The following is a 25,750-nucleotide window of genomic DNA, read 5'->3' on the forward strand; positions in this document are numbered from 1 at the left end:
AGTCAGTTGCAACAAGTTCCATAAGCTCCAGTGATATGATGGTTAAGTCTTAGAAAACTCTCTGTGAAGCAGCTACCATTGGCTTGTATGTGTGAAAGATAAATAAATATAATATTTATTGAATGTTTAGTATGTTTCAGGCTTAAGCATTTTAAATGGATTACTTCATTTGTGGTTACTCTTATTATTCCTATTTTACAAACAAGGAAACTGAGTCTTAGAGTGATGAAGGAACTTTTCCAAGGTCACACAGCTAGGAAGTGGTGAAATCAGGATTTGTACTAGGATTGTGTAAAGAAGTAATGCATAAATAAGGAAATAAAATGTTCTTTACAGACATACATTTAACAACAGATACACTTGTACATACACATTTACACACATATTTAAATTCACTCTCCCCAAATTATTTTATGTGGCTTATAACAAAGGACTCACATGAAATAAAATTAAGAAAATGGACAATCAAGGCCATGAGAAGGGGGAATATGCTAACTGTGTGAGCTGCACCTGTGATGGATCATCAACGGTGAAAACAAGAAAGGAAAAACATAGATCCTTTTAAAGGCCATTTTACCCAGGCATCAACAGTTGTTTTTATTTTCATAGCCCTACATTATAAAAATTAAACAAACTCCATGAAAGTTATGATTTTTCCTGATCATATTTATAAGCATCACTGCCATTTAAAATGTCTTGATATTTATTCTTAAATGAGATAATAAAAAATATAAAAAACGTTTCCTAAATGGTGAAATATTACATTTAGTTCTAAGCCTCTTTTCCTTACTTAGCGGTCAGGCCCTATTTGTCATACAGGAGGCTGGAATTCTATTCTGGCGCTTCTCCAGGGGCAGGCAATTTTTCTTTTCCAGAATCTGGTATGTACAAGTGCCTGGCACATAGATCCCACTCAATAAATGATCTGCAAAAGAATATTGAATGATGGCTTACACTGCCACATGATGTCTCACACACCACCAATATATATTGTTTTAAAAAATGGGTCATTCTCCCAACCTAAAGGCACTGTGCACACACCAATTTTCCAATAGCAGTAATAACTTGCAACAGGTTATTTCTATGCACTTTCTGTTCTTTTGCATTAGGCCTGGTCAGTCAGCACCTTGTACTCGCAGAGATCACCAAACTCGAATGCAAAACGCTTGGGCATGTGCTAAGACTGTATCATCAGAGTGTGGGAAGAAAATATTAAAACTCTTAATTTTATTTTTATCTCATGCTTTTTCATTTCTTTCTTATGAGTGTAAACTTTATAATAATAAATAATATATCCATGCAGTGGTACATTTTAAAAATACGTACATTAATATACATATATTGAGGGTACATGCTCCAAAATTTTACTGATAGCAATGTGTGATCTAAGTTTGAAGACTCTAGTTCTAAATAATTCTGCTAAGCTAAGCATAATTCAACAAAAAAACCTCTTTGCAATCATAAAGAAATAAAGAATTTTTAACTATGGTTGGGGTTGGAGATAGGACTGTGGAGGGGGCTGGTCTTTTATATTTTTCAAAACATAAATATACTAGCAATAATTCACAACACTTCACTCAGCAATTAAATATAGTAACTTGTGTTGATTTTTTTTCCTCTTCAAAAAAGAGCATAGTGAAATCCCAAGAAAGTTTTCCCTCAATCCGCCTCTTGTCCCTGAAGTTTGTCATTTGGGAGGAAGGACTTGTCAAGTTAACCAAAACCTGTGTTGGGTATTAAGAGTCCTGGCTTTAAGTTCCTTCTTCACAGGTATTTGTGTAAGATCGAGCAGGTTATATAATTTGTCCCTGTCTCATTTCTCTTATGGATAAAATAGAGATAATAACACTTAGCACTGGTCTCATAACAGTGTAGTGTGGATAAAGAACACTGTTCCTTCTGTCAACTAAATGTAGAGTGTCATTAAATAACCTTTAATATTATCAGTTTAAAATGCTGTGATTTTATATACTTTTCCCTTTTAAAAATTATTTTCCTTTAAAGAATAAACATCACATTTCTAAGTACCACTAATATTTGTTTTCTAAACTTCATAAACTTTAGTTTTCTCTGTATTGGTTTCTCTTTCTCACTTTTTCACACACACTCATTTGATAATGTGACAAACATGAGAGAAAAACCTTAAGATGGCATCATGGAACTAAAAGGGGACTTGAAATAAGTTCTCTTACTCAGCTTTCCTTTAAGTTTTAAAGCTATGTATCCATAAAATTATAGCGTTTATTTAATCTTCAAAACGTTTGTGTTTTAAGAATAATTCACAGACTCTTAAATCAGAAGGAACCTTAAAACATCTAGGGCCTATGATAATGCCTGGCATATAGTAGATGCTGAATACACATTTAATGAAGGGAAACTGGGGGAAGCTTCTTAGTTTAATCTTGAAAGAAAAAATGAAAACAAAACCCCAAACCAAGTCTGAGCATTAAAGAGGCTAAGTTGGCTGCTCAAGATTGTTCAGTTAGTTTAAAAGTTGGGTCTAGAATTTATTTCTCTTAATTTTCAGCTATGGCTTTTCCCCAGCAACCTGTTGACTTGTTTATACATGACAGTCAAATATAATCTGCCAAAGACACATCACAGAAAAAATTTCAGAAAGAACAGCCCTGGGGTTCACCATCTCCAAAAGTCGCCCAATGCGCGATGTTCACATCTGACGTGAAGTACGTAAAGTAAATATCATATATAACATGCAAAATATAAATCTTGCATATATTGACTCAAAAGGTCTATTTTTAAGGGAAAGGGTCAACAGCCAATCTTCCGTGACTTGTGCTACCTAATAGCACTGTTTGCATGCCCACATAGGTGATTTGCAATCCTCTGACCAGCTAAAGGTAGACGGGCTATTTCAGTAAAATGTGTATCTCTGTTTCTGCGTATTGTTGTATTGATTTTTCTGAATTTACCTACGAATGAGGCATTAACAACCTCAATGCATGGTAGTCCTTATAAACTTATCTCGCACTATTTTGGCCTATGAGACAGGAACCCATTGACAAAAGAAATCCAAGCTGATAAAAGCCTTTCTGGGCCACTTGTTAGCCAGGTCAGGCTGTAAAATCATAACACAATACACGCCTCTTCCATGGGGCACCACACGGCAGCGATTAGAAAAAAACCCCTCACTTCCATATCCAGTGGAGTTGTAGTTTATTACTATAACCCTCCCAAGTCAAAAAGACACCCGTTTCAAGCCTTGCAACTTGGTGCAGACAGGGTTTTTTCCCCTTAACCCACTCCTCTGGGCCTCTCTACCTGTCCTCTCCTACTGTCTACAGGTCCCGAACATTAGAAAATAGAAAATGTGATGATCTTTGTGTGTCTCTGTAAAATGTGTGTATGTGTGCGTGTGTTTGGGTGTAACGGGCCTTCTGGTTGGCCGCGCGGGCTGTCCGTCAGGGCGCGGGCCAATGGCAGGCTGCCTTATATAAAATGAGTGTTTTCAGTCTCTCCGGGTTGCATGTACTGTATGTGGAGCAGTGTACAGTGGAGCGGAGGCAGAGCGGCTCCGCGAGCTCCTCGCCACTTTCCCATAGAGCAGCCCTGACTGGCCGCCGAGGGCGAGCCACACACACGCCCTCGCGCCCGGCGAGCCCGCGAGGTAAGCGCCCCCCGGCCCCAGCCCTCCCGGGCGCTCGCCCCGCACTTTCTGTTCTCCTACTCACTTGCGAGCCGCCGGGCTGCAGCCCCAAGGACTCCGCGGCAGGAGCAGCGGCGGCGGCGGCGGCGGCAGCCGGCAGGGTGGACTTGAGGAAGACGGAGGGAGCCCCGCGCGCCCCAGCCGCCGCCGGCCGGCCCGCGCCCGGGCACTTTCCCCTCCGCCAAAACTTTGGGTCGGGAGAGGTCGGGGGCGAGGGTCGCGCGGCCGCGCCGGCGGGGGGCGGGGGGCGCGGAGGCAGTGCCCGGCGGGCGGGAGCCGGGGGCCGGGCGGGGAGTAGTAGGCCAGCCGGTGCCAGGCTGCGTTTGCAGGCAGCACCTCTCGGCGCCCAGGCAGCGCCGCCCGAGAGGGGCACGGGCGCCGGGGCGCGGGCAGGGGCAGCCGAGGAAAACAACAACGGAGCCTCACGCCGCCGGCGGCTCGAGGCCGCCCGGGGAGCCCCAAACTTCATCGCGGCGAAAGTACGTGGACCCAGCCTGGTCTGGCTGCCGGGGAGGTGGGGCCTGGGGAGCAGGGGCAGGGGAGGAAGGTACGAGGAGCCAGCCCTCCGTGGATTTATGGAACGTTCGTGTGCGTCGGTGGCCGGGAGCAGCAGCCCAGGGGCTCGTTCATCTGGAGAGTTGGGCTTGGGGTGTTCCGGCCCCGCAGATCGGTGCCCTCTCACCCCCCACCGCGAACCGAATGCGCGGCGAGTAGAGAAAGTGCTGTTTTAGTGCCAGAGTAGCCGGGAGGAAGAATGGGGGAGAGGGGGAAGAGGGCGAGGGAGAAGGGGAGCGAGGAGAGGGAGGGAAAGCGGGAGGGGGAGAACGAGGGAGAGAGAGAACGGGAGGGAAGAGAGAGAGGAGGGGGAAGAGGAGGAGGGAGGCTGTGTCAGGATTTTGCTTGAATGTGGGATTATGTTGTGTCAATAAGTTTAAGGTGGAGAGAGCAAGGCTGGGGGTGGTGGTGGAGGGGAGGAGGAAGGCCTTGGCTGTTTAAAGTCTTATTTCTGAAGGTAAGTTATGGCATTGCATGCTCGCGATGACAGAAAACTTGCAGATCCTTTATCCGGGGATGGGGTCGATGGCTCTAGAAAGAGCTCCCCAGCCCTCTGAAGCCACACTCGTGTTACACTGTTATTTGCTGCGATCCGGGTCGCTAGTAAATTACAGAAATCAGACTCGAGGTTTCTTTTCCTCCTCCACCTCGTCTCGCTCGCTCACCCTCAGAAATTCATTATTATTTTTTTTTTATTTTTTGGTATTGTATGAAACTTAACGTAACTGAGACCAAACCCGAGTCCTGTAATTTACAAGGACCCTGAATCCAAGAATCTGGAACACGTTTCTGTGTGAAATATCCGCGATCATTTCTGCTAAATGAGGAAGGTAAAACGAAACGATGCAAAAAGCTAAGACACAACATGTACGACAGAGGGGGGGGGGGAGAGGGAGAGACGGAGAGAGAAGCTATTTTTTGCTTTCCTTTCTGTAGAAAGGAAAATAAAGCGTGCATTCCCCTTCCCTCCGGTGTGTAGGGTCTAGTCAATATTTTAACTGTCTGAGGACAGATTAGTCCAGGTGGATCTTGTTGAAAAGTTTCGCGAGGTGGGGTGGAGGTGGGGGGGGTACGAAGGGGAAGGTGGGTGGAGGTTGTGGGGGATGGGGACGGAGCGAGCTCTGCCTCTGCTAATGGTCATTGGCCTGGGGCTTTGAAACCATTCCCTGTCCTGCTAATGACACGTCCAGTTCTCGTCTCCCGGCCGCGGACGCCGGGCTGCGGGGACCGGGGTACTTTCCCCGCGCGGGGAGGGGCGCTCTTCGCCATCCCCTGGGCTTGCCCACTCGCGGCGTGGGAGCCCCCACGCGCGCCCGTCTGCCGCGCGCCGCCGCCACCTCTGCTCGCGCGACTTTTGTAGCCAGCCCGTGGCCAGGGGGCGCGGGGGTCCCCGGCGCGGACGTCCCCGCGCGGCCACCCCGCGCCCGGCCCCACGCGCGCCGCGCGGTCCAAGCCCGGAATGGCAGCGCCCGGCCGGGCGGCGGTGCCTCCCCGGGGGGCAGCGGAGGCAGCGGCGGTGGCGGCGGGATCTCCGCCGGGGCCCGCGGGAGGAGGAGAGGGAGGAGGAGGAGGAGGAGGAGGGGAAGGAGGAGGAAGAGGAGGAGAGCGAGGCGTTTGCTGCCCAGACCGCCGCCAGTTGGAGCGGGCACGGGCACGGGGACACCCTACTCGCTGCTCCTCCGTTGTGGAAAGGTGTTGAGCAGACTTTTACGCCCGGAGTGTGGGATTTGCACTTCATTTTTTTCTCCCCCCTCTTCCCCAAAGCAAGATGGACTCTATTCCCTTTCTCTTGCTCCCTCTGCCTCTGTCTTGTCAGCCTTCAAGATCGACATTTTGTACTAAGATGCAAACTTGATGGTGACCAGCAACAAAGCCGGGGTGGGATCCCTTGCTCCCTTCCTCCCTCTCCGTTTCCTAGCTCCCCCCACCCCGACCTCGGAGACCTGGTGGCCCTGCACTTGCCGCCGGGGGCTGTGGCGAATGTGTTTCCCCGCTCGGTTGCGATCTGCAGTCTCGGGATTGTGACGGGGGCCGGGCGTTGGGCGACGGCTGTGGCCGCCCAGGTCTGCAAGGCTGAGGGCTGCGCTACCTGGACCCGCTGCCGTCGCCTGCTGCCTCCAGCCGGCTCCTGGGCACGGTGGAGGCTCGGGCTGCCTATCGATTGCTATGATTTGGTTGCGGGTGTATTTGTCCTGGGGGCGGCGATCACTTGTGCAAGTTGATGAATGATCGCGGTGTGGGTTTTGGATTTGCAGAATGGATCAACTTTCTGCTTTGTACATACGGGGAGTGGGGAGCGAGGGTGCTGGAGACACCCCGGAATGCCAGCTGGGCTACCCTCAGCCTCTGCCCCCTGAATACAAGGATCTTTGCCTTTATTGCCCCACACTTCGCGCGTGGGAGTGGGGGTGGAGAGAGGGGAGGGGTTGGTGGGGAGCTGGTCTCCTGGGTTTCGGGGTCCTTCCTTCATAGATGTTGCGGGAGTTGGGACTCTATTGTAAAGCTCTACCATACTGCTGATGTACCTTTATTTGATACTTTATAGGTCACTATCATATGACAAAGGCTCTGAGCAGTTCATCTTCCTCCCTGTGTACTTTCCACTTGCCTTTGTGGGTGAGTATGCAAACTCTTCATCCAGGGAAGCTGGATGGCTGTTAGTAATGACATAAGGGTCTTTACTGTGCACGTAAAAAGATGCTTTTTCGGGGTTGCAACATCCCAGAAAGCTTGTCTCCCTGAGTTTCCCACAGCAGAAGTCAATTTATGATTCTTAGTATTTAGAATTCAGCTGCCGTTATTATTTTAAGGTACTTGAAATGTTCTTTTCATGTTTATCTGCAAGTAAGTGTCATTTGAAAACTTATTTTCAGATAGGCATTTTAATTGATAATGAAATTTTACACAGAGTTGAAGGCCTAGGAAATTTAATGCTAGATAATATTGTAGAAAGATGGCAGCTTATGAGTGGAGAGAATTATTAAAAACTCAAGGAAGCATTGTGCAGAAGGCCTCTAATTATAGAGACTGACATTTGCTTACTCTTCCTAGGCGCTCTTTCTTGGATAACTTGTGCTGTTTGTGACAGTCACTTGTGTGGTAGGGACGGGTGGCCTGGGCACTGTAGTAAATCTAGGGTTTAGTGTACCAGCTTGATTCAAAAGGCAAATAACTGTGTCCAGATTGATCATAATTTCCTTCAAAGTTCATATATTTGGAGAAATTGGGTGCATTTTAACAGCCTGTATATATAATAAACAGTGACTTGGAAGTCCGTTAAGTGCATTTTTCAGATATATGCTCCCAAATGGAAAATTTGGTGAAATGATGTGTGGGACAGCAAGTGCTTGAAAAATTCGTTTGTGAGAAGTAACAGTCTAGGTGAAAACCAGGAGTTTATAGAACATTTGAAAGCACCACGGTGAGCCCAAAGTACAGAAGCCAGGCTTACGGTTTTGCCCCTCCATTGTAAGGAACTCCTCAGATACTCTTAAGTTGCTGATATGTTAAAAAAAAAAACCTGCCTGTACTGAATTATCTGAATCAGTTGTGGTGTTTTGTAATATTATCATTGAGAAGATGGAGATTATATTTTGTGAATGAAAATGAACTTGAACTCAGTTTTCCATAAAAGAAAAAGAAAAGAGACCTTATCTGTTTTGTTTCCTGGCTTGCTGGGATATTGCGTACCTTACTAAAAGGTTGTCTTAGTATTAAGAGGACTTGAGTTGGAAGACCAAGCCTTTCTGGTAGTTTCCATATGGTAGCAAAATATACTTTGACATTGCTGAGAACCTTAGATGATATATAATATAAGCTCTGAGAACCTTAGATGATATATAAGTTCTAACGTTTTTTATGGAATGTAAATATCCATTATTTTAGATAGGAGAAACTCTTAATGCGTCACATACATAACGGGCCAGTTGGAGTAGTCAGAATGAGATGGTTCTGTAAGATGAAATTAGTGCACACCAAAATGTGTGGATTTCAGTGTCTTTGACTTTTTTTTTTAAGCTTGTTTTCAAGAGAAGTTTTTCATTTTTGAACATATGGCGAGAGTATTCAAAATGCGTTCCTGATTACTAAAGAACGCCGCATTTGTACATGTGAGGCACATTATTTAGTTTGCTGAAGCAAACTTTTAATGTTAGCTCTTTCCCCATGGAAATATATTTGACCAATTCAAAATTTAAAATGGAAATCAGTAATTTCCAGAATAAAAGCGATCTGATGAGCTCTTGCATTTCTTGGAAATATCAAATAACTGCTTCATTAAAACAATATTTTCAAGAACAGTCTTGGTCTTTGAAGTCAGAGTAGTTTTTATAGTGTAAAACTTGTAGTAGTGATTTAAAAAGGTCACCCTGACAATGAATTACCAGTTATTTGCATCTAAAATGTATTTATTAGATTTGAGGCTTAATTATCAAAATAAAAATTTAGATAAAGGTTTTGCTTCTGCATTGCCAAGAGTTTCCAAACTTCCCATTTTATTATTCTGCATATCTCTATTAAGTTCTGAAACTGAAGTCTTAATTTGCATTTCACATTTAATGCTAGCTATTGAAAAGAGGGTTCCTCTGTGTTGTTTCTTAGTGCTGCATCTTTGGAGGTACTATGGCAGTTTTAGGAAGAATCTTCCACTAGTGACTTGGATATTAACAAAATTTGCAATTTTGACATCTTTCCTTTTTTTTAATCCATCTTGATCTTCGTATCCAAGTTAAAAAAATAAAAGTTTCAGGAGTGGGCCCGGTGGCATAGTGGTTAAGTTCACATGCTCTACTTCGGTGGCCCAGGGTTCACACAGGTTGGGATCCCAGGTGCAGACCTACTTACCACTTATCAAGCCATGCTGTGGCAGACGTCCCACATGTAAAGTAGAGGAAGATGGGCATGGATGTTAGCCCAGGGCCAATCTTCCTCAGAAAAAAGAGGAGTATTGGCAACAAATGTTAGTTCAGGGCTAATGTTCCTCACCAAAAAAAAAAAAAGGAAAAGTTCCAGGTTTAAGAGTTTGTGAGATAGCTCTGCTTTTAACATATGTATAGCTCTGCTATACAACTTGAAAAATGTATACCACCTTTGACCTTGTAGACCTGATCTTTATACTTAATCCATTGAAACAGAGGAGATTTGTCTAGACATTGAATTTAGAACATAGCTTTGAGTGAAAGCTAGGATGAACATATAATTATGGTTTGCTTGTGCTGTAAGTAGCTGTGTAATTGATAAGGTTTTTTTGTATGTGGTAAAAAAAAAAGGAACAACAATCTTAAAATAATGTGGCATAACTCATGAAAACCTAACTCAGCAGCTAAAGTATTTATAAAGCCATATTTTTCAGTAAAATTACAAACATAATTTCTAATTATTAATCATCAGCCAGCACACGTACAGTTTATGTTTTCCTGCATTTCATAAAGAGCATGGGTAAAGCAAGGACCATGTTTTTAACTGGATCTTACTATGAATATCAACTACTTTTATGTGAGAAATCTTTAATAGAAGTAATAAAGACTTCACAGCTCAACCCTATTAAAAAAACTTTTGAAAATAGTCTTATTACAGACATGCCTGTTTTTGTTGTGCTAAAGGAAATCCTTGGAATTATTAGTCTTAGAAAAGTACAGAAAATGTTTAAAATTGTGATTTTTAAGTGCTCTAAATTACTAAATTTAGGCAATTCATGTTGACATATTGCATCACCGCCAGTGTGGCATAACTATATTTTAAGACTTAAACTTAAGTGGATGCTTAACTTAAGAAGACACTTTTTTTTTTGTGAGGAAGATGGGGTCTGAGCTAACATCTGCCAATCTTCTTGTTTTGCTAAGGAAGACTGGCCCTGGGCTAACATCCATGCCCATCTTCCTCCACTTTATGTGGGACGCTGCCACAGCTTGGCCTGACAAGCAGTGAGTTGGTGCGCGCCCGGGATGCGAACCTGCGAACCCCGGGCTGCCGCAGCGGAGCTCCCGCACTTAACCGCTTACACCACCGGGCTGGCCCTGGAAGACACTTTTCTTGAACTTGTAGCTTGAAGTCCATCTCGTTTTTTAACATATCACCACGGAGGGTACCTTTGAAAATAGGTCTGAGTGGTATCTCTCCTATATTTTTAGTCACCTTCTTTCCTCTCACTATGATATGAAAACGAACCCAAATTATAAAAACATTGTAATTTCACTGCTTCGTTTTTATCACGGGCCCCAGGTAAATTGGATGCAGTCTGGTCCTCTGGCTGCACTTTGAGAAGCGCTGCTCTGAAGTTAGTAAGGACTAAGGTTAAGGCCTGATGAAGTTTCTTCCAGCCTGAAGATTCTGTGACTGCAATTCTGTCAGTGGGTTTGTACTAGCTCAAGGGCAGCCAGCACAAACTTAGTCGAGTTGTAGAGATTTCTGTATTTTAAGTCAGACCTGAGGAAAGCACTTTTCGAGTATAGCTTCAGTCAACATTCATATGTGTTCATATTATCGCTTAGAAGGCAATTACAGTTCCTTGAAACACCCAGAGATCATTTTAAAACTGTGAAGACATACCCAGAAAGTCCTCATGTATTAATGGGAATTGTTTTGTTTTGTTTTTTCTTTCAAATAAAAAGATAAGGTGAGAATGGAAATAAGTACCAATTACACAATGGAAATGCAAACCAAATAGTAAACCAGTAGTTAAATGTGGCCCTTGGGTGAAAAGATCAGAGAATAAAGCAGGATCTCCTGGAATGGAATGACTGAGATCCTAAAAAGGACATAAAGTTTGGATCTTTTGTAAAGGAAATAAATAAAAGATCGATAACTTACTTTAAAGGAGAAATAAGAACAAGGATAAAAATTGTTTAAAGCAGCTATGTTTCTCAAATGTTTTTGACTGAGATGTATGGTAGGAAATAATTTTTATATCCCAATCCACATATAAAAACTGAAACAAAAGTTTACTGAAACAATACTAAGAGCAGTGCCCTCCAATATTTTCTATTCCTGTCTAATCTTTATAAATCTAGTCTGCTTCAAACTATTTTCTTAAAAAAAGAATACAGGATGTCCTTCACTAAGTTGATTTTATGACTTACAGTTGCTAAAAATGGAGGTCCCCAGACCGCACCCCCAGGTCTTCTGAATCAGTGTGTCTGGGGCAGAGCGCAGGAATCTGCCTTTTAATGAGTACTGGGGGTGATGCTGAAGCAGGTTTGAGGTCCTCTGACACACTTTGAGAGACTCGGGTAAAAAGGACAGATGGCTAAAGATTGAATGGGAGGGATGCACTGAATGTGAGTTTGAGTTCCTCGCTGAGGTCTCTTGCAGCTTCACGGTCCTTGACTATTTCTGTCAGCACGCCTGCAGTACTGAGGGGGCCATCCTCGCCCTCTGCAGATGTTCCCATAGTAGCAAGTGTGGTACAAGGAGCAGAGGCTTTGCAGCCGGAGGGCCCCGGGTTCCATTCCCACTGCCTCATTGCTTACTAGCTGAGGGATTGGGAGCATGTCGCTTCAGAATAAATTTCCATTATTGTTTGTGCAAAAGGGCATATTAATATTTACCATTCACCAGAATGAGACTTACACACGACAGTGTCTGTAATGACCTTTCTCACAGTCAGCACTCAATATACAATATATGTTTTTATAGTGATAGCTCACCCTGCCCCAGCACCCACTAAGTTTGAAATTCCTCAAAGCTGTGTCTTTTAATTTTTGTTTCCTTTGAAGTAATTCTCAACTCTGGTATGAAACACTGGTGCCTTTTTAGTTGGATGTGAGGTGCTGGACAAATAATTTGTTACTGAAGGAAATAATAAGAATCACCAGAAGGAGAAAAGAACAGCTGAGGCATGCCACAGTTAAGTACGGTGCTCCCACAGGTTTGGGGAAGGATTTTCCCACCTCTTTAAAAAGACATAGCTCTGGACAGGAGAACAGCTCTTTTCTGATTTCATAATGGTTAGTTGACAGCACTGGCCATTCTTCCTGGTGAATTTGATACATATTGGAATGTCTTAGAGCATCAGTTCTCAAACTTTCATCCGGCAAGACACGTGGTTACACCTGGGGCAGTATGATTTCCCTGGTTATAGACATAGGTAAATTATGGGCTAGGTTTCAGAGGTGGTTCACAGTGAGATAAAGCCACTTCTTTCTCTATCAAGAAAGTATGTCAGAATATAAGTGAGAATGATGTAATTATAATGAAAACCTTGAATATACCCATACACACACATGTAAAATCCTTCATAAACTGGAGTGCATTAACTGTTTATAACTAATTACTTGGGACACTCCTCACAACCAATTAAAACTTACCTTTTGTCAAGGCATGAAGATTGAGAAGCATTACATCCAGAGTGTTCTACAGATTACATTGCACAAAATAGGCACTTAAGAGAGGCGAGCTAAGGAGAAGATGAATGGGAAATACACCAAATCCCTGAAATCGCAAACAACGTGAGAACTAAAAGCTGGGGAAAAGGCAACATGTGGTCAAACGCAGAGAAAGTGCAGAAGACTACATGGAGCTGGGGTCTCATAAAGAACTAACTTACTCAAATGCACATTGTTTCTACCATAGACATTTACTTTTAGCTAGTCTCAATGTTCCTTTAATTTATTTAAGTTAAAATTAAGTAACTTTGCATTTCCTAATTCTTAAAGTTATATTTGCTTGGAACATCTTTCTGCTTTGCTAAATTTTAGTTTGCCATACTTTTTCATCTCGAAGAAGTTAAGTTCTGTATGTGTTGAAAATGTCTTTGTACTTTGATGTATAGTGGTATCGGATATATATTCACAATCCTTCATTTAAAATATCTCTGAAAAACTAAAAATTTTTTTTGCCTCCGAAAGTTTGGCATCAAAATTCTTTTGGTGGCAAAACCTGACCCAAACTGTCAGGGGCCTGTTTAAAGTAGTTTTAAATTACTTTAGGCCCACTTAGAAAGAATATTCACATATTTTTCTATAGAAATAGTATGTTTGATTATGAGATGCTCTCCTAGATCTGGCTAGGAATGTCACATAATATGTGCTATATGGACCTTTTGACCTTTTTAAAACCCGTAAAAATCTGAAGCATACCTGGACCTACGGGTTTCAAATAAGGGATTGTGATTGTATTGTATTAACTTCCTTAGTGCACAGAGTGAAATTGTCTAGTATTCCTACTCATTTAACTTGATGAAAATCCTTTTGCTAATTTTGATCACTGATCATCTGAACATTTTGATTTCATTGCAAGCTGGCAAATCATGGAAGATTTCTTACATTACATATTAACTCAGTCAAACTGTCTGTTGAAACCCTGTGGCTTCAAATATAAGGGTGGAAGGCATCTGAGGTTATAAAGTCAGGTAAGCAAATGGTTAGTAGTTAGTATCGTTTTTACCCCCTAAGTTGAGCAGAGACACACACAACGTTGAACCTCATATATGCATTTTGACATTGTGGTTCCTTTTTTTCATTGTAGTTAGTTTTATTAAACAAACAAACATACACTGAAATAACATTTGAAACTTCTGCCGTGTTGAATGTTTCTCACATAATGGTGAACAAAATTTAAGCTACTTTCATTATGGTTTACTGTTATGAGAGGTTTCCTGAAGGGGTTATATTTCCTTTATTTTGTTGATTGCCACTTGCACGTGTCTTTCCTTCTATCAGAAAAGTAAAAGTAGAAAGTGTTTTCTGCAAATTTAGTCTACTCTAAGGTGAGAGTTTTTTGGGTTGTATTGTTTTATAGAGGTTCTAGTTACCTTTATTTTCAATAATTATCTGAGAAATACTAAGTTAAGATCTTGGCTTTGTACTTTTAATCTCCTCTAAAACCACTATAGAAAAATGAAAAGTATGATGTGAGAAAGAGTCTAAATGACACTCTAGGAGTAAAGTAATAGCTGATCAGATCTACTGTTATGGAAGTAAGACTTGATGAATCAGTCTTCATTTAGTATAAACTGAAACTGTTAATGGCTAACGTTTTTCTTTTTCCATTGGTTACTGATATAACTACATCCTTTGGTGTAGGAAAGCCACAGATTGAGTAATTCAGAGGGAGTCTTATTAGCAATGCTGATTTTTTTTAATATTAAAAAATGCTGAGTTGTTTTTCAGCTTTTGGTGTGCCTCTCAAAACTCACCCAAGTGTAGAGTTCTCGTTGACTGCAAAGGGAATGTGGTGGAGCATGGAACAAAATGAGAAAATAATTCTCCACATCCAGCTGTCAAATTTTGGTTATCTTTTAAGTTACTGAAGTTATCATTTTTTTTTCTTTCCTTCCCTTTCCCTCCCTCCCTTCCTCCTTTCTCTCCTTTCTTTCTTCCTTCCTCTCCTCACTCTTCCCCTCTCTTTCCTCTGTCGTATTTGTCTATCTAATCTCTTTTTTCTCTCTCAGCTTATTATTATATTTGCTAATGTACATCTGTGACACTGCCTACAAATGTTTGAGAATGGGAATATAGAGTTGAACTTCTTTCTATTTTTTTACCATCATTTGATTGTAAAGATTTGTTTGTAGTTTTTGAGTTCTTTTAGTATTTATCACTGCTCATATAATAAAGTTGTTGACATATGAGTTTGAGACTTACACAGTTCCTCACATATAAGGGTCAATTCGGAAGGGATGAAGAGGAGCCTTTAGCAGGGCTATGCGAAGTCAAGTCACCTGTTGTTTTTATGAAATAAGTTGAAGTAAACTCCGTATCCAATTATTTTTGTTTTTTAGGGTGATAGAATGACTACGCAGTTTCATTTCTATTTGAGGGAAAGTTGAAAGCAGTTTTTAGAAGAGTTTCTCAAATAGTATTTTACTTCGGGAGGAAGGGAGAAAGATAATTTGGACTGAGCACTTCCTTGTGAAGCGCAAGTTTTATTTTTACTATTTTGTTTTTCACGACAACTTTCTGATCAGAGGTAACCCTATTTGAATGATGAGGAAGGTCAGTCTCAGGTGTAGTAACTTGTCTGAGGTCACACAGGTAGCACGTGGTGTGCCAGGCTTAGGACACCTGTCTGCGGGGCCTCAGTCTCTTGTGCTTTTTCTGTATTTACCTGCCTTTAGAGCCACATTCCAAGAGGTTAGAATGAAAGGTTTGGGGCCACTTTCAGCCAAGAATTCCCCCCAATTTTTTTTTCTTCCAAAAAGAGAAATCCTCTTCATTTTGAAGTGATAGGGCTGGACCGCTGCTCTCTACTACTCTTGAAGGAGGTGGATGAGAAGGTCTCTGAGCTGGGACCTCTGGTCAGTTTCCATCAATGAGGTCAAAAGACTGAACCAGCCCAAAACTTAGTTTATAAATTGACATTTAGTGAACTTTCTTCTTAGTTGGTATATCTAGTATGGAAATGTCTAATAACAACAGTGACTGTTTTTACTATTTATTAATTCCTCTGGTACGTCAGTAGGAATCATTCATTCTTGCAGGAAGAGTTGAGTTTTCTTAGCTGAATATTCTGAATACGCTTTTACTCTGGTGCTTTTTAATACTTAGTGGGTGAATATATTTTACTAAGGTAATTTACCAATATAATGTGGATAGTGTTGTAAAATATTTTCTGACATTTACTTTGAAAAGAAATTCACCGTTAGTGGAAAATTAATAACCGTGTTCATGGACTTCATTGCAGAGGGTCTGATGATCAAACATGAGTTAGCTATAGGATCAGTCAAAAGTTACCAGTTTTTGAAGTGGTTTATGGGTACTTTTGATTTGTTTTACCTAAGAAACTTATTTCTACTGTGATAAGTAGAGGAGATTTTATGGATTACACGTTTGTATACAAATAGCAAATCATTTAGACAATATAAAGTAACGTCGTTTTTTTGTACTAAGAGCCCTATTCATCTGAAATTAAATTCTTTTTGCAAATTCAGCAAATCAGAGCCTCATTCAGATATAGAAGATAAAAAGTTTGTCATTCTTTGTTGTTGGTTTTTTTAATGGCTTTTCCTTTTCCCTGATCCATGAAACGTGTAAATAGGATATTTATCTGTTTTGGCAAAGTAGCTCTTGTGGATGATAATCTTATTAAGAGTGTGCTCTTGAATCGTTTTAGCTAAATGATACTTCACCAAAGATGTTGAGCTTCCATTTCCTGTATTTCATCTCACCATAATAAACCACCTCTGTATTGTTCTCATTCAAGTAGGTTTGTCAACTGAATAAGTTTTATGCCATTTAACACCTTTCTTTTGACTTATTTTCTTTGGTCATGTTCAAAGAACATTTTGCACATTAAATAGGTTGGTCAAATGTTGGTGAGCCTGAGGTAGCAAAAACTATTAGCAATTTAATTCAGCGTTCACACTTGAGTGCGGCACGTTGATGCTAACTTATACTTTGAGGATATAAAGATGAATATGGAACAGCCCTTGTCCTCAAAGCGAATGCGTTCTGCTGGCTGGAAAAGTCCAGGAGATGTAAATATCTATCCTGTAAGTTATTCTGTGCTAATTGTTCTAATAGATATGGCATAGAATAGTACTGAGTAAATGTCACTGAAAAACTGGCTAATTCCTACGTAGGAGCTGGACCTTGAAGTATGGGCGGAGTTCCTTGCTGTCACACTATGTTTGTCCTAATTGTCATTAAGGTTGTAAGACCAATTTGGCCCAAGCACTAAAGTGGATTTTAAAAATTAGGTGTCTAACCTTCATTTGGCTTTTATTTAAATATTAGTGCATTCTTTTACCTTTTGGTTTATTTAAAAGGCTGCTGACTTTTTTTGATAAAGCTTTCAATTTATATTAAAAAGTTATGTTTCAGTCAAGTGTTTTGGACTTCCATTTTATTTATTTTTCTTTTTATATTTATTGCTGTTAATATCACATTCTGTATGATAGCACTTTTGAAGTGAAGGGAAGTATTTGAGGATTCCACGTCTACCAAATCATGTTAAAAGCACAATGACTAGAATAAGTTTAAACTAGACGTCCAAACTAGGAGTCCAAACAAGTGCCAATAAAACTGTTATAAACTACTGTAGCTAACACTTACTGTTACTTAAACTGTACTAATTAGGAGTCTATTAGTAAGATCTCTAGCCTAAGTGTTAACATTCTAAAGAGGTGAAGATGTGCTTTTCTATCCATAAGAGATTATAGATGAAAAATTATGCCCAGTGCTTCCATCAAGCAGTTTTCAGCTTTTCTGGGATGTTTTCAGCCCGTGTTTACAACCGCAGTTTCGTGAGTCACAGCATGGAGGGTCACGGGAGTGTGGTCCCCACTTTATGCTTGGTGATCCGGGTCTGGTCTTGGGAGTCCCCTTTGACACCATGAAACCTTCAGTATTGCTTCTTTTCATCATGACTTGTGTGTTTATTACACCTCAGAATGTATGCATTTTCACCCAGTTTTATTTATGGCCCTCTTTTGGTGGGTCATTTCTGGACATCAGCCTAGTTTAGATTAAAACTTTGTTTCTAAAATGTTGTGCTCAGTGTTCCAGATGCCAACCCTGGGTGCTTTAATAACAAACAAATACATTCATAAGTGAAATCATAAAGAAGAAGCTGATCTGGGAAAATATTTCTTCATCACCTGACAACATTGATAATGACCCTAATGTTTACATTAAAGCAGTAAAGAGGAACAGAGACACACGGAATAATAACTTGTGAGTCTCCTGTTCTCTGTCTTGGGGCTGTTTGGCATCATGGAAGTATAACTGTTCGGATCTCATTATTTACCAATTCTCGTGGTAACAGTGAACTTCTTTATAAGTTTTGTGTATGGACATATATTCTCATCTTATTTGGTGCTATACATTCTCCGCAGTCCCAAAGAACATGTTCAGATTTGTTGTAAGACCAGGATTTTGTTTTACTTTAATAATTTTCTACATATAGTCTCTGCATGAATAGTGCAGATCCATGCAGAAGTTTTCTGTGGCTTGAAAGGTCTTGAGGAGTGGGATCATAGGTGGGCATAGAGCTGCTCATGTGAGGACTGATCTCACACACACGGTGGGCAGTTACTGCATAAGGAATTGTCATCATGATTCAGTTGTTAGGAAGTGAATTTCCTTTTCTTTAATTTGTTTTTTTATGTGACCATCTATGTCATTCCTGACATATATTTCAAATACAGCTAGATGGCCTTGAAGTCTAATATATATGTCTTAAGAATTAGGATGGTCAGTACTTTTCTTCATGAAAGATGTTTTCCTGAAAAGTTTTGACTTAGTTTTTCAAAATTAACTATGTATATATTCTTATTGACAAATTATAATGTCAGAATGCTTCATGTGTATTTCTGAGTGATCTTTAATTAGCAGTGGCTACTGAATTTACAGATTGAAGTTTTACTATTCCCAGGTCCCCTATTAGGTAAACAGTGATCTGTAAGGTTCACACTGGGGAGCTGCATAAAGGAATATAGTACTAATCATTTTATGAAGAAAAGCAGTCTTTGTTAAAGCGAATAATACCTGGTTGGTAATTCTGGGTTCCATGTATTGAACTATCATTATTTTACGCAATATGTATTTGTTGAGTACCCATAATATTTAAAACTGGATTAGAGATTCCAGGGCTTGCGGAATAAAAAGATAATGGCTCTGGCCTCAGGATGTTTCTAGTATAGTGTTGTTGACACACATGTACCAAATGTGGAATAGAAAGTAAAGATGCTGTAATTTCCATGGGACACAGGGATGGTGAGTATAGGGCGATAGGAGATGATTAGGAAGGGGAAATTGGGATGGACCTGAACTCTACCTGTATAGCTAAATGTTTAGGCATCCTTCACAATGCTTACTTGAATCCATCAGGGAGAAAATGAACCCAGTGGACAGCCCAGGCTAACCCCACCTGGGCCACACAGTTCACTCCAGATGTGTCATCAGCCAAGCCCTTGGCCTCTGGACTTTTTAAATGCTGTCCCCATCAGTAAAAGAATTTGAGCATGTATCCTCAATATATGTACATTTATTTGTAATTTATATATGCTGGGCTCTTAATATATTATGTATTTAATAAAATATAAATAGCTTAGAAATAAAAAAGATAAGATAAATTGAATATGAATATAAAGAAAAATTCTAATATTTTCATCTCACCTACTCCACTGGACTTTGTCTTGTTCATCTTTTGGGGTTCAAGAGCCCCATTTTGGAGACCATTGGTCTAAGCTGGGTAGTGTCACCCCAAGTTTGGGTAAGTCCCATGAGATCACGGCCTTGGTTTTGCTCACCGCTGTACCCTCAGCCCCTAGAACGTGGTGGGAACTCGGTAGATACTGTTGAACGCACAGGCAGAGTTTGGCTGGTTGGTAGGGATGAGGATAGTCAGGCTCAGCATGAGGGATCTGGTAAGAAGAGAGACCGTTTTTGTTTGTTGCTGTATCTCCTTGTGCCTGTGAAAGTGTCTGCCACATAGTAGGACCTCAGTAAATATGAGTTGACTGAGTAGGGGGTGTGGACTGTGTGGCTTAGCATGAGGGATCTGGCAGAGGCCACAGATCCATGGCATGAAAAGGTAAGTCCCAGGAGGTCTCTTACAGCAGGACAGAGTGTGGAGATAGACTAGCTATCAGTAGGCAGAAAGATACAGCCAATGTCACAGTGTCATTAAGAACATCTGAGGAAGGGCTTTGGTGACCTCAGACCTTAAAGCAAAAACTGTGACCTTTGTAAGCAATAAGATCTGGATTTTACTCATCTTTGTACCCACAGTGCCTAGGATGTAGTATAGTAGTTCTGATTAATTTTTGTTGAATTGCTCTGTTTTATACTGTGTACTGGGTATCGGAGGCTGTGTGTACAGGTGTGGATCAGCATCAAGATCAGAGCCCTGTAAATGAATCCTGCCCAGACTGAAGCAAAGCCGGCGATGCTGGGACGACCTCACGCGCAGATGCGTTGCCTGCCCAGGGGTGCTCTGGTGACCACAACTGCCACATCCCATTTAGTTGTTTATTTAAAGGTCATTATTAACATACTGTTAACATACTATCAATGAGGAAAATGGAGTTTACGATAGGATTATTTCTTGTATGCTGTCATCCTATACCTTCTTCCCCACCACTAAAGCTGGGATGTGTCGTGATCACCACAATGTATACTATTACAATTATGACTGAATTTATTTACAGATAACTCAAACGAAGTAGTTTGCATTTTCTCTCCTCTTTTTAGAATTTTTTAATTCAGACTTCCTCTTTAAAAGATGATAAAATTTCTACTTTTGTGGTCATAAAATAAACCTGTCAAGCATTTTATTGAGCGTGGTCCAGTTGGGGAGAACAAACATTTGCTCCCTGAGGGGCAGCAGTGGTGTTAGCTCTTTCCATCAGAAGCAGCCCAGATGAAGGCATCCTTCCCCACCGGTCCAGGCAGGTACCCCTTTCTCCCTCCTACAGTTCAGTCTCCTTTAGGACGTGTTTATTTAAAGCAGTTCCACATCTGTACCATTAATAAATCCCCGTGCTCTCATTTGCATTTCTGATGTCTCATAGTAAACATAGGAAGTTCCCCTTTGCCCTTACAAAAACAATTTCGTCTGCCCAGCCTTCCTCGAGTTGAATAAAAATTTCTCAGAGCCCTCCTGCATCTTTAGCGGGTCTCCAAATTAAAGCTTAAACAGTTGCAACTTCTTTGCTCTCATCCTTTTCATCATTAAGTCATCAAATGGTTCTTTATTGCAGGTTTGTCACCTATAAAGCCTCAGTAGTCATATGTCTTACACTTGTTACTGTGGTCTCGAGTTTGCCCTGCTTTCACAGACATCTTCCTTGCCCTGTATAACTATGCTGAGAGGTGGACTTTAGGGTATAATTATTCCCATTTTGCAGATGAGGAAACAGACTCAGCGTTGTTAAGTGGCTCGACAGAGGTCACTGAGTTTATAGCTCCCCTGAGACGAAAACCCAGTGTTCTGGCCGCTCCTCTAGAGAGCTGCCCTCTGTGCAGAGCAGAAGGTGTCTTACTTGAACTAAGATTTGTTTTTTTCTTGCTTTCAACCTGATAAGTTGTTGTAAATACCTGGAACAGCAGTGGCATAGACAATATGGTGGTTTAATTGTTCATGCCCTGTGGGCTTTAAAATATCGGTGAAATGGGCCTTAAATTTCTGATGTATTTAAATCTATTTGTGTATTTAAATAAGTGTTCTCAGATCATGTGGAACGACTGTCCATTTGACTTAACTTTTTTACAGCTTGTGATGAAAAGTTGAATGCATAGGGACCACGCACTGACAAAGAATGTGCTTTGAAGTATATATTAGGATTCGTAAGTGAGATTTGGATTATGTATTGGGGCCATTTTTTTCCTGGGAGACGTATTTCCGAAATTGTAATGAAAATTAATTGAAAAATATGAATTGAGATCTAGATTTCTGAGCTACACCCATTTCTGGACACATTCGTATTATAATTTGATATCAACTGGTGTTTTCAGAGAAGTGAAGGCACATTCTAAAGTTTTTTTTCTTTTTAAATTTAGAAGGCATTTTAGTTTGGCACTTGGTGGAAAAGGAACGTTTCACAGGCCAGTTAGAGAATTCAATATAGCACCACTGCCAATGATAACAGGGAAGATATTTCCATCCAAAAATTACTACAGCATCAATTATGCAATTAATATTTTACATAGTAGAAAAGTTTTATTGGTTAGCATCTTTTCTCAAAGTTCCCCAGGACTAAAGAGGCCTAGTAATTATTTTACTGTGGGAATATGATAAAAGATTGATTGCATTAGAGCTCCAGACCTTTTTTATTTTAAAGATTTAAGGTCTGACACAAAAGCAATTTATGTATAGATTCTCTTTACTTCAATTTAATCTTTATAATTAGCATTTGAATATTTATACCAACTTGGGGACATGGTGTAGTGTTAATGGCTAAAGAAGAGGTTTGTTGAAGAATTGCAATTTGAAGGAAAGCCTTGTTTATTGAACAAGGCATGTAATGATGGAAGGGGTTAGAAACTGTGACCTTTCTTTTCTTTGGTTTAGCTTTTCATTTAAAATGGAGTATGAAAATAAAAGTCATGAGGATAATTAGGTAGACTTCCTCCCTACCCTCAGTTTTTAAGCAGTTGAATCCAGTGGTCCCTGTCTTTCACCTCCAGACAGCCCGTGAGGAAGGAATTCCCATCTCCATTTTAGATGAGGGCACTGAATCTCAGAGGCTCGGCAGCTTGCCCAAGGTCATTCTTCCTGTAAGCCGTGGAGCTGGCATTCCATTCCAGCTCTTTCCGTCTAAGGAGGCCACGCTCCTCCTCACTCCCTCCCTTATTCTGCCTCTTGCGCTGCCCACATGGTGTTTGTAGCACTCCATTGTGCCCCAGACCTGTCTTGACTCCTGTTGAATTGTAACGTTGAGGTTCCTGCCCAGGATAAAAGTACCTTTTCTCTGTTTGTGTTCCTACATTGTCCGGCAGGTTGCCATATCCGTAAGTGCTCGTTAATAACTGTTTCTTAAATCATTCTAAGCATATGGTAAACTTCTACAGTTAAAAAATTAGTATTACATAGTATTCTAAGAGATGAAATATCTGTGATTTTTTTTTTTTTAAATATATCGTTGTGCCAGAGCATAAAAAAATAGTTTTGGCATTCAGATAATAGACATTCAAAGAGAATTAATAGAATTTTAGCTCTATAAGGGGCGTTGCAGATGATCTTGGAGTCATGGAATCCATCCTATTAAATTTGAAGGAAGCAAGGCTCAGATTAAAGAACTGGGACCCAGGCCATGTGAGTGGCTGAGCTGGAAGCAAGATGTAAGACTTCTGATTTGGTGCTTTGCTGTCGAAATCTGCTTAGCTCCAAAAGCATGTAGAAAATATTTTTAGTCAATTGGTGGTACCATTTTCACAGCAGGAATATGTGACTTTTTGTCTGTTGTTGTTTATAAATGGTTAAAAAGATGAAAGAACTAAAATGTTATATACTGTTAGAATAGAGCTATAGGTAATACAGTATACGTACTGACTTTGAAATCATTTTATTATCTTACCAGTTGACTTCTGATTTATCTAGTAGTATAACATAATTTTGGTAGCTAGCAGATAATAAACTGAAACATGGCTTTGGCGTAGTTCTCTGTGTCCTGTGAAAACAGAGGAAGAATTTGCAAAACAATAACACATTGTTAAATGGCATGCCAGTTTATCAGATGCCGTAAGTTTATTGCAGTCTGGTCTTAGGGAAAACCATCCCAGCCTCAGAGCCCTTCATCCTAATCTTAAGCAAAAGAGCCTTTAAAGTTATTTCAGGGCTGTTAGATTTTGTTCTATCCAAGAAACTGTAAACTCTCATAGCTGTTGATGAGAAAGAAGTTTGTAAAACCATAACAGATTTAGCTGTAAAAAGAGTGATTGAACTGATTTGTGTACTGCGACGCCTCATGGTGGCCTTCTTAAGAAACTACTGTAGTGACACGTAGTGACCACATACCTGAATCCACTCAAATGTGTGTGGACTAAACGTTAGAGAGTTAAGACCCTAGATGATATTTTCAAGGTTGGTATTTTTATGTTTCGTTTGGGAGAAATTAATCTCTGCTCTGCAGTTCGGAGAGGAACCCTGGTCTGCCTTAAGGGGGCTCTGCTCCTGGGAGTTCACCCACAGAATGGCCATCCTCCAGCCCTGAACTTCCAGAGAACAAGAGCCGGGTAGTTCCAGCAGCTGCTAGCCTTTTCTGCTCCTTTGTGGAATTAGAAAGAAGGCACCGTTTTCTTGAGATACTCTAGTTTCAAATATTGGAAAATTATCGTAATAGATTGATTTTGTTAGAACAAGATACTTTACTGCCTTTTGGCAGGAAATTGTCATAATAAATATATAGATCTCTGCTCTCTGATGTGAATGGCGCCCCCTAGGGTTGTACACAGAGCATCTTGCACAGCTGTACCTTGTGGAGACCCTGCAGGCAGTTATATCCGAGATCTCGTCTTTAAACAGCAGATATTAAAACATCACATCTAGAAAACTATGCATATAGCTCTTGAATATAAAATGCTAGTTATTTATGAAGTCATTATTTTTAAAATTATAAACATAGTAGAAATTAAATTAAAAGAATAGCTAATGGAGACCTTTCTTTATATCAGCAGCGTACTGACAAATGGCTCTATATTCTGTTACACATCTCTCGGCCCAACCCATTTAATATATTTTCAAAGTTAGTCTGTCTTTTAGAGTTCTGATTAAAGAAGAAAATTCTCTGACCTTTATAGAAGAGCTTTTCTTTATTAGATGGGTGCAGTAATAGAATGCAGAATGACTTTAAGCATCCACCTCTTTTATCCATCATTAAAAGTTAATTGTCACATCATATAAGTGCAACTTGATGGGATTTTTAACGTACCCCAAATTGGCAACCTGTGATGAGGAAAGTATGCTCTGTGAGGACTTGAGTTAAGAGAATGAAAGGAAAAACGAACCTTTTATAAATCTTAAGTGGCAGCTAAATGGAAATAAAAGCTTTTAATTTTCATGGGAGAATGGTGATAGCAGATCGGTACCTTCTGTTTGGTTGGAAGCAGAAGGTCTCAGAACACAGCTTGTCTGACTCGAGGGTGGTGGTTTGGGCGACTAGGGATTGTAGACGGGCTAGTCTTCTGCGTGTGTGGAAAGATACTAATGTACTCGCTCTCTTCGTGCTGGTCCGTGGAATTGTTTTCTTATTAGGAGCAGTAATTACCTTCCTCAATCTTATGGAAGGAGTGGCAGTTGGTGGGGTATCCAGCAGGAAACCCATTACCCTGTTAGCAGTCTGTGGTGCTTCCCTGGTTGAGTTTGAGTTGCCCAGTAGGTAGTGATGATGCGTTGCGTGGTTATAACCACAATTGTGCTGGCCCTTTCATTCAGCTCAGTGACTGGATTGTAAAATACAGGACTCCAAACAAAGATTTTGAAATGGCGCTCTCTTACCAGTCCTCCTCACAGTTTGGGAGAACGGGCAGGAGAGTGTTGCTGGGTTGTAAAAAGGACTGTACTTGTTTATAATAGTTTAAAGGTGGCTGCTTGTTTCAAGTAGGAATATTACACAGGAAACCGCGAGGTAATCCTTAACATTTTACTTCTATGTGGGTCTGACTGGCCACTGACCAGTTTTCTCCCACACTGTGATACCCGACCTGTCGAGAGCGTACCTGCCGGCTCCCTGGCTCACAGCAGACTGAGTCGATAATGTTAAGTTTGTTTGAATCGGCTCCTTTTTCTTTGCCCTCTGAAGATCCTCTCTATCCAAGACCTGGGAGCCACTGACCCACCGTGTTTTGATTGCACAACTCTTTAGACTTTGCCGAGATATGACACTTGTTCTCTAGTCCTTCCTGGCCATCAATTACTAGTTTTTAAATTTTATATTTACTATTGTCATAATTTTAGGAAATACTAGTGTGAGTAACTTAAAGACCATAGTTTTTAAAGCCCTTTGTCAGAACACTGGTTATTTGCTTACTTTATTTTTTAGATTTCATGATACACAGGGCCGCATGATTAAATAAATCATGTTCAAGTGGTTTTAGCGTCAAATCATTTTAGGAAATGTGACAAAATCATTTTATCTCACATGAGAGATAATTT

The 25,750-nt window shown here is 40.7% G+C and overlaps 1 protein-coding gene across 12 annotated transcripts in view; it reads left to right on the top strand.

Annotated features, from left to right (window-relative positions):
• The first annotated feature begins 3,487 nt into the window (after positions 1 to 3,487).
• The window catches only part of BBX (BBX high mobility group box domain containing), a 260,883-nt gene continuing 238,620 nt past the window's right edge, over positions 3,488 to 25,750 (top strand). For 10 of the 12 annotated variants that reach the window (XM_087439547.1, XM_087439543.1, XM_087439546.1 and 7 more), the window contains exons 1-2: positions 3,488 to 3,625; positions 6,765 to 6,835. Coding sequence is in view for 10 of the 12 variants with exons in the window: in XM_087439543.1 (XP_087295669.1) it covers positions 6,776 to 6,835 (60 nt within the window). In the remaining 2 variants the exon portion in view is untranslated. Of the gene's footprint in view, positions 3,626 to 3,980; positions 4,144 to 6,764; positions 6,836 to 25,750 lie in introns of those variants that run through there. The other 2 variants (XM_087439544.1, XM_014792270.2) reach the window with 2 other exon arrangements.

Source organism: Ceratotherium simum, chromosome 15 (genome assembly GCF_057802395.1).
Source record: "Ceratotherium simum simum isolate JZ-2026a chromosome 15, ASM5780239v1, whole genome shotgun sequence".
NCBI lineage: Eukaryota > Metazoa > Chordata > Mammalia > Perissodactyla > Rhinocerotidae > Ceratotherium > Ceratotherium simum.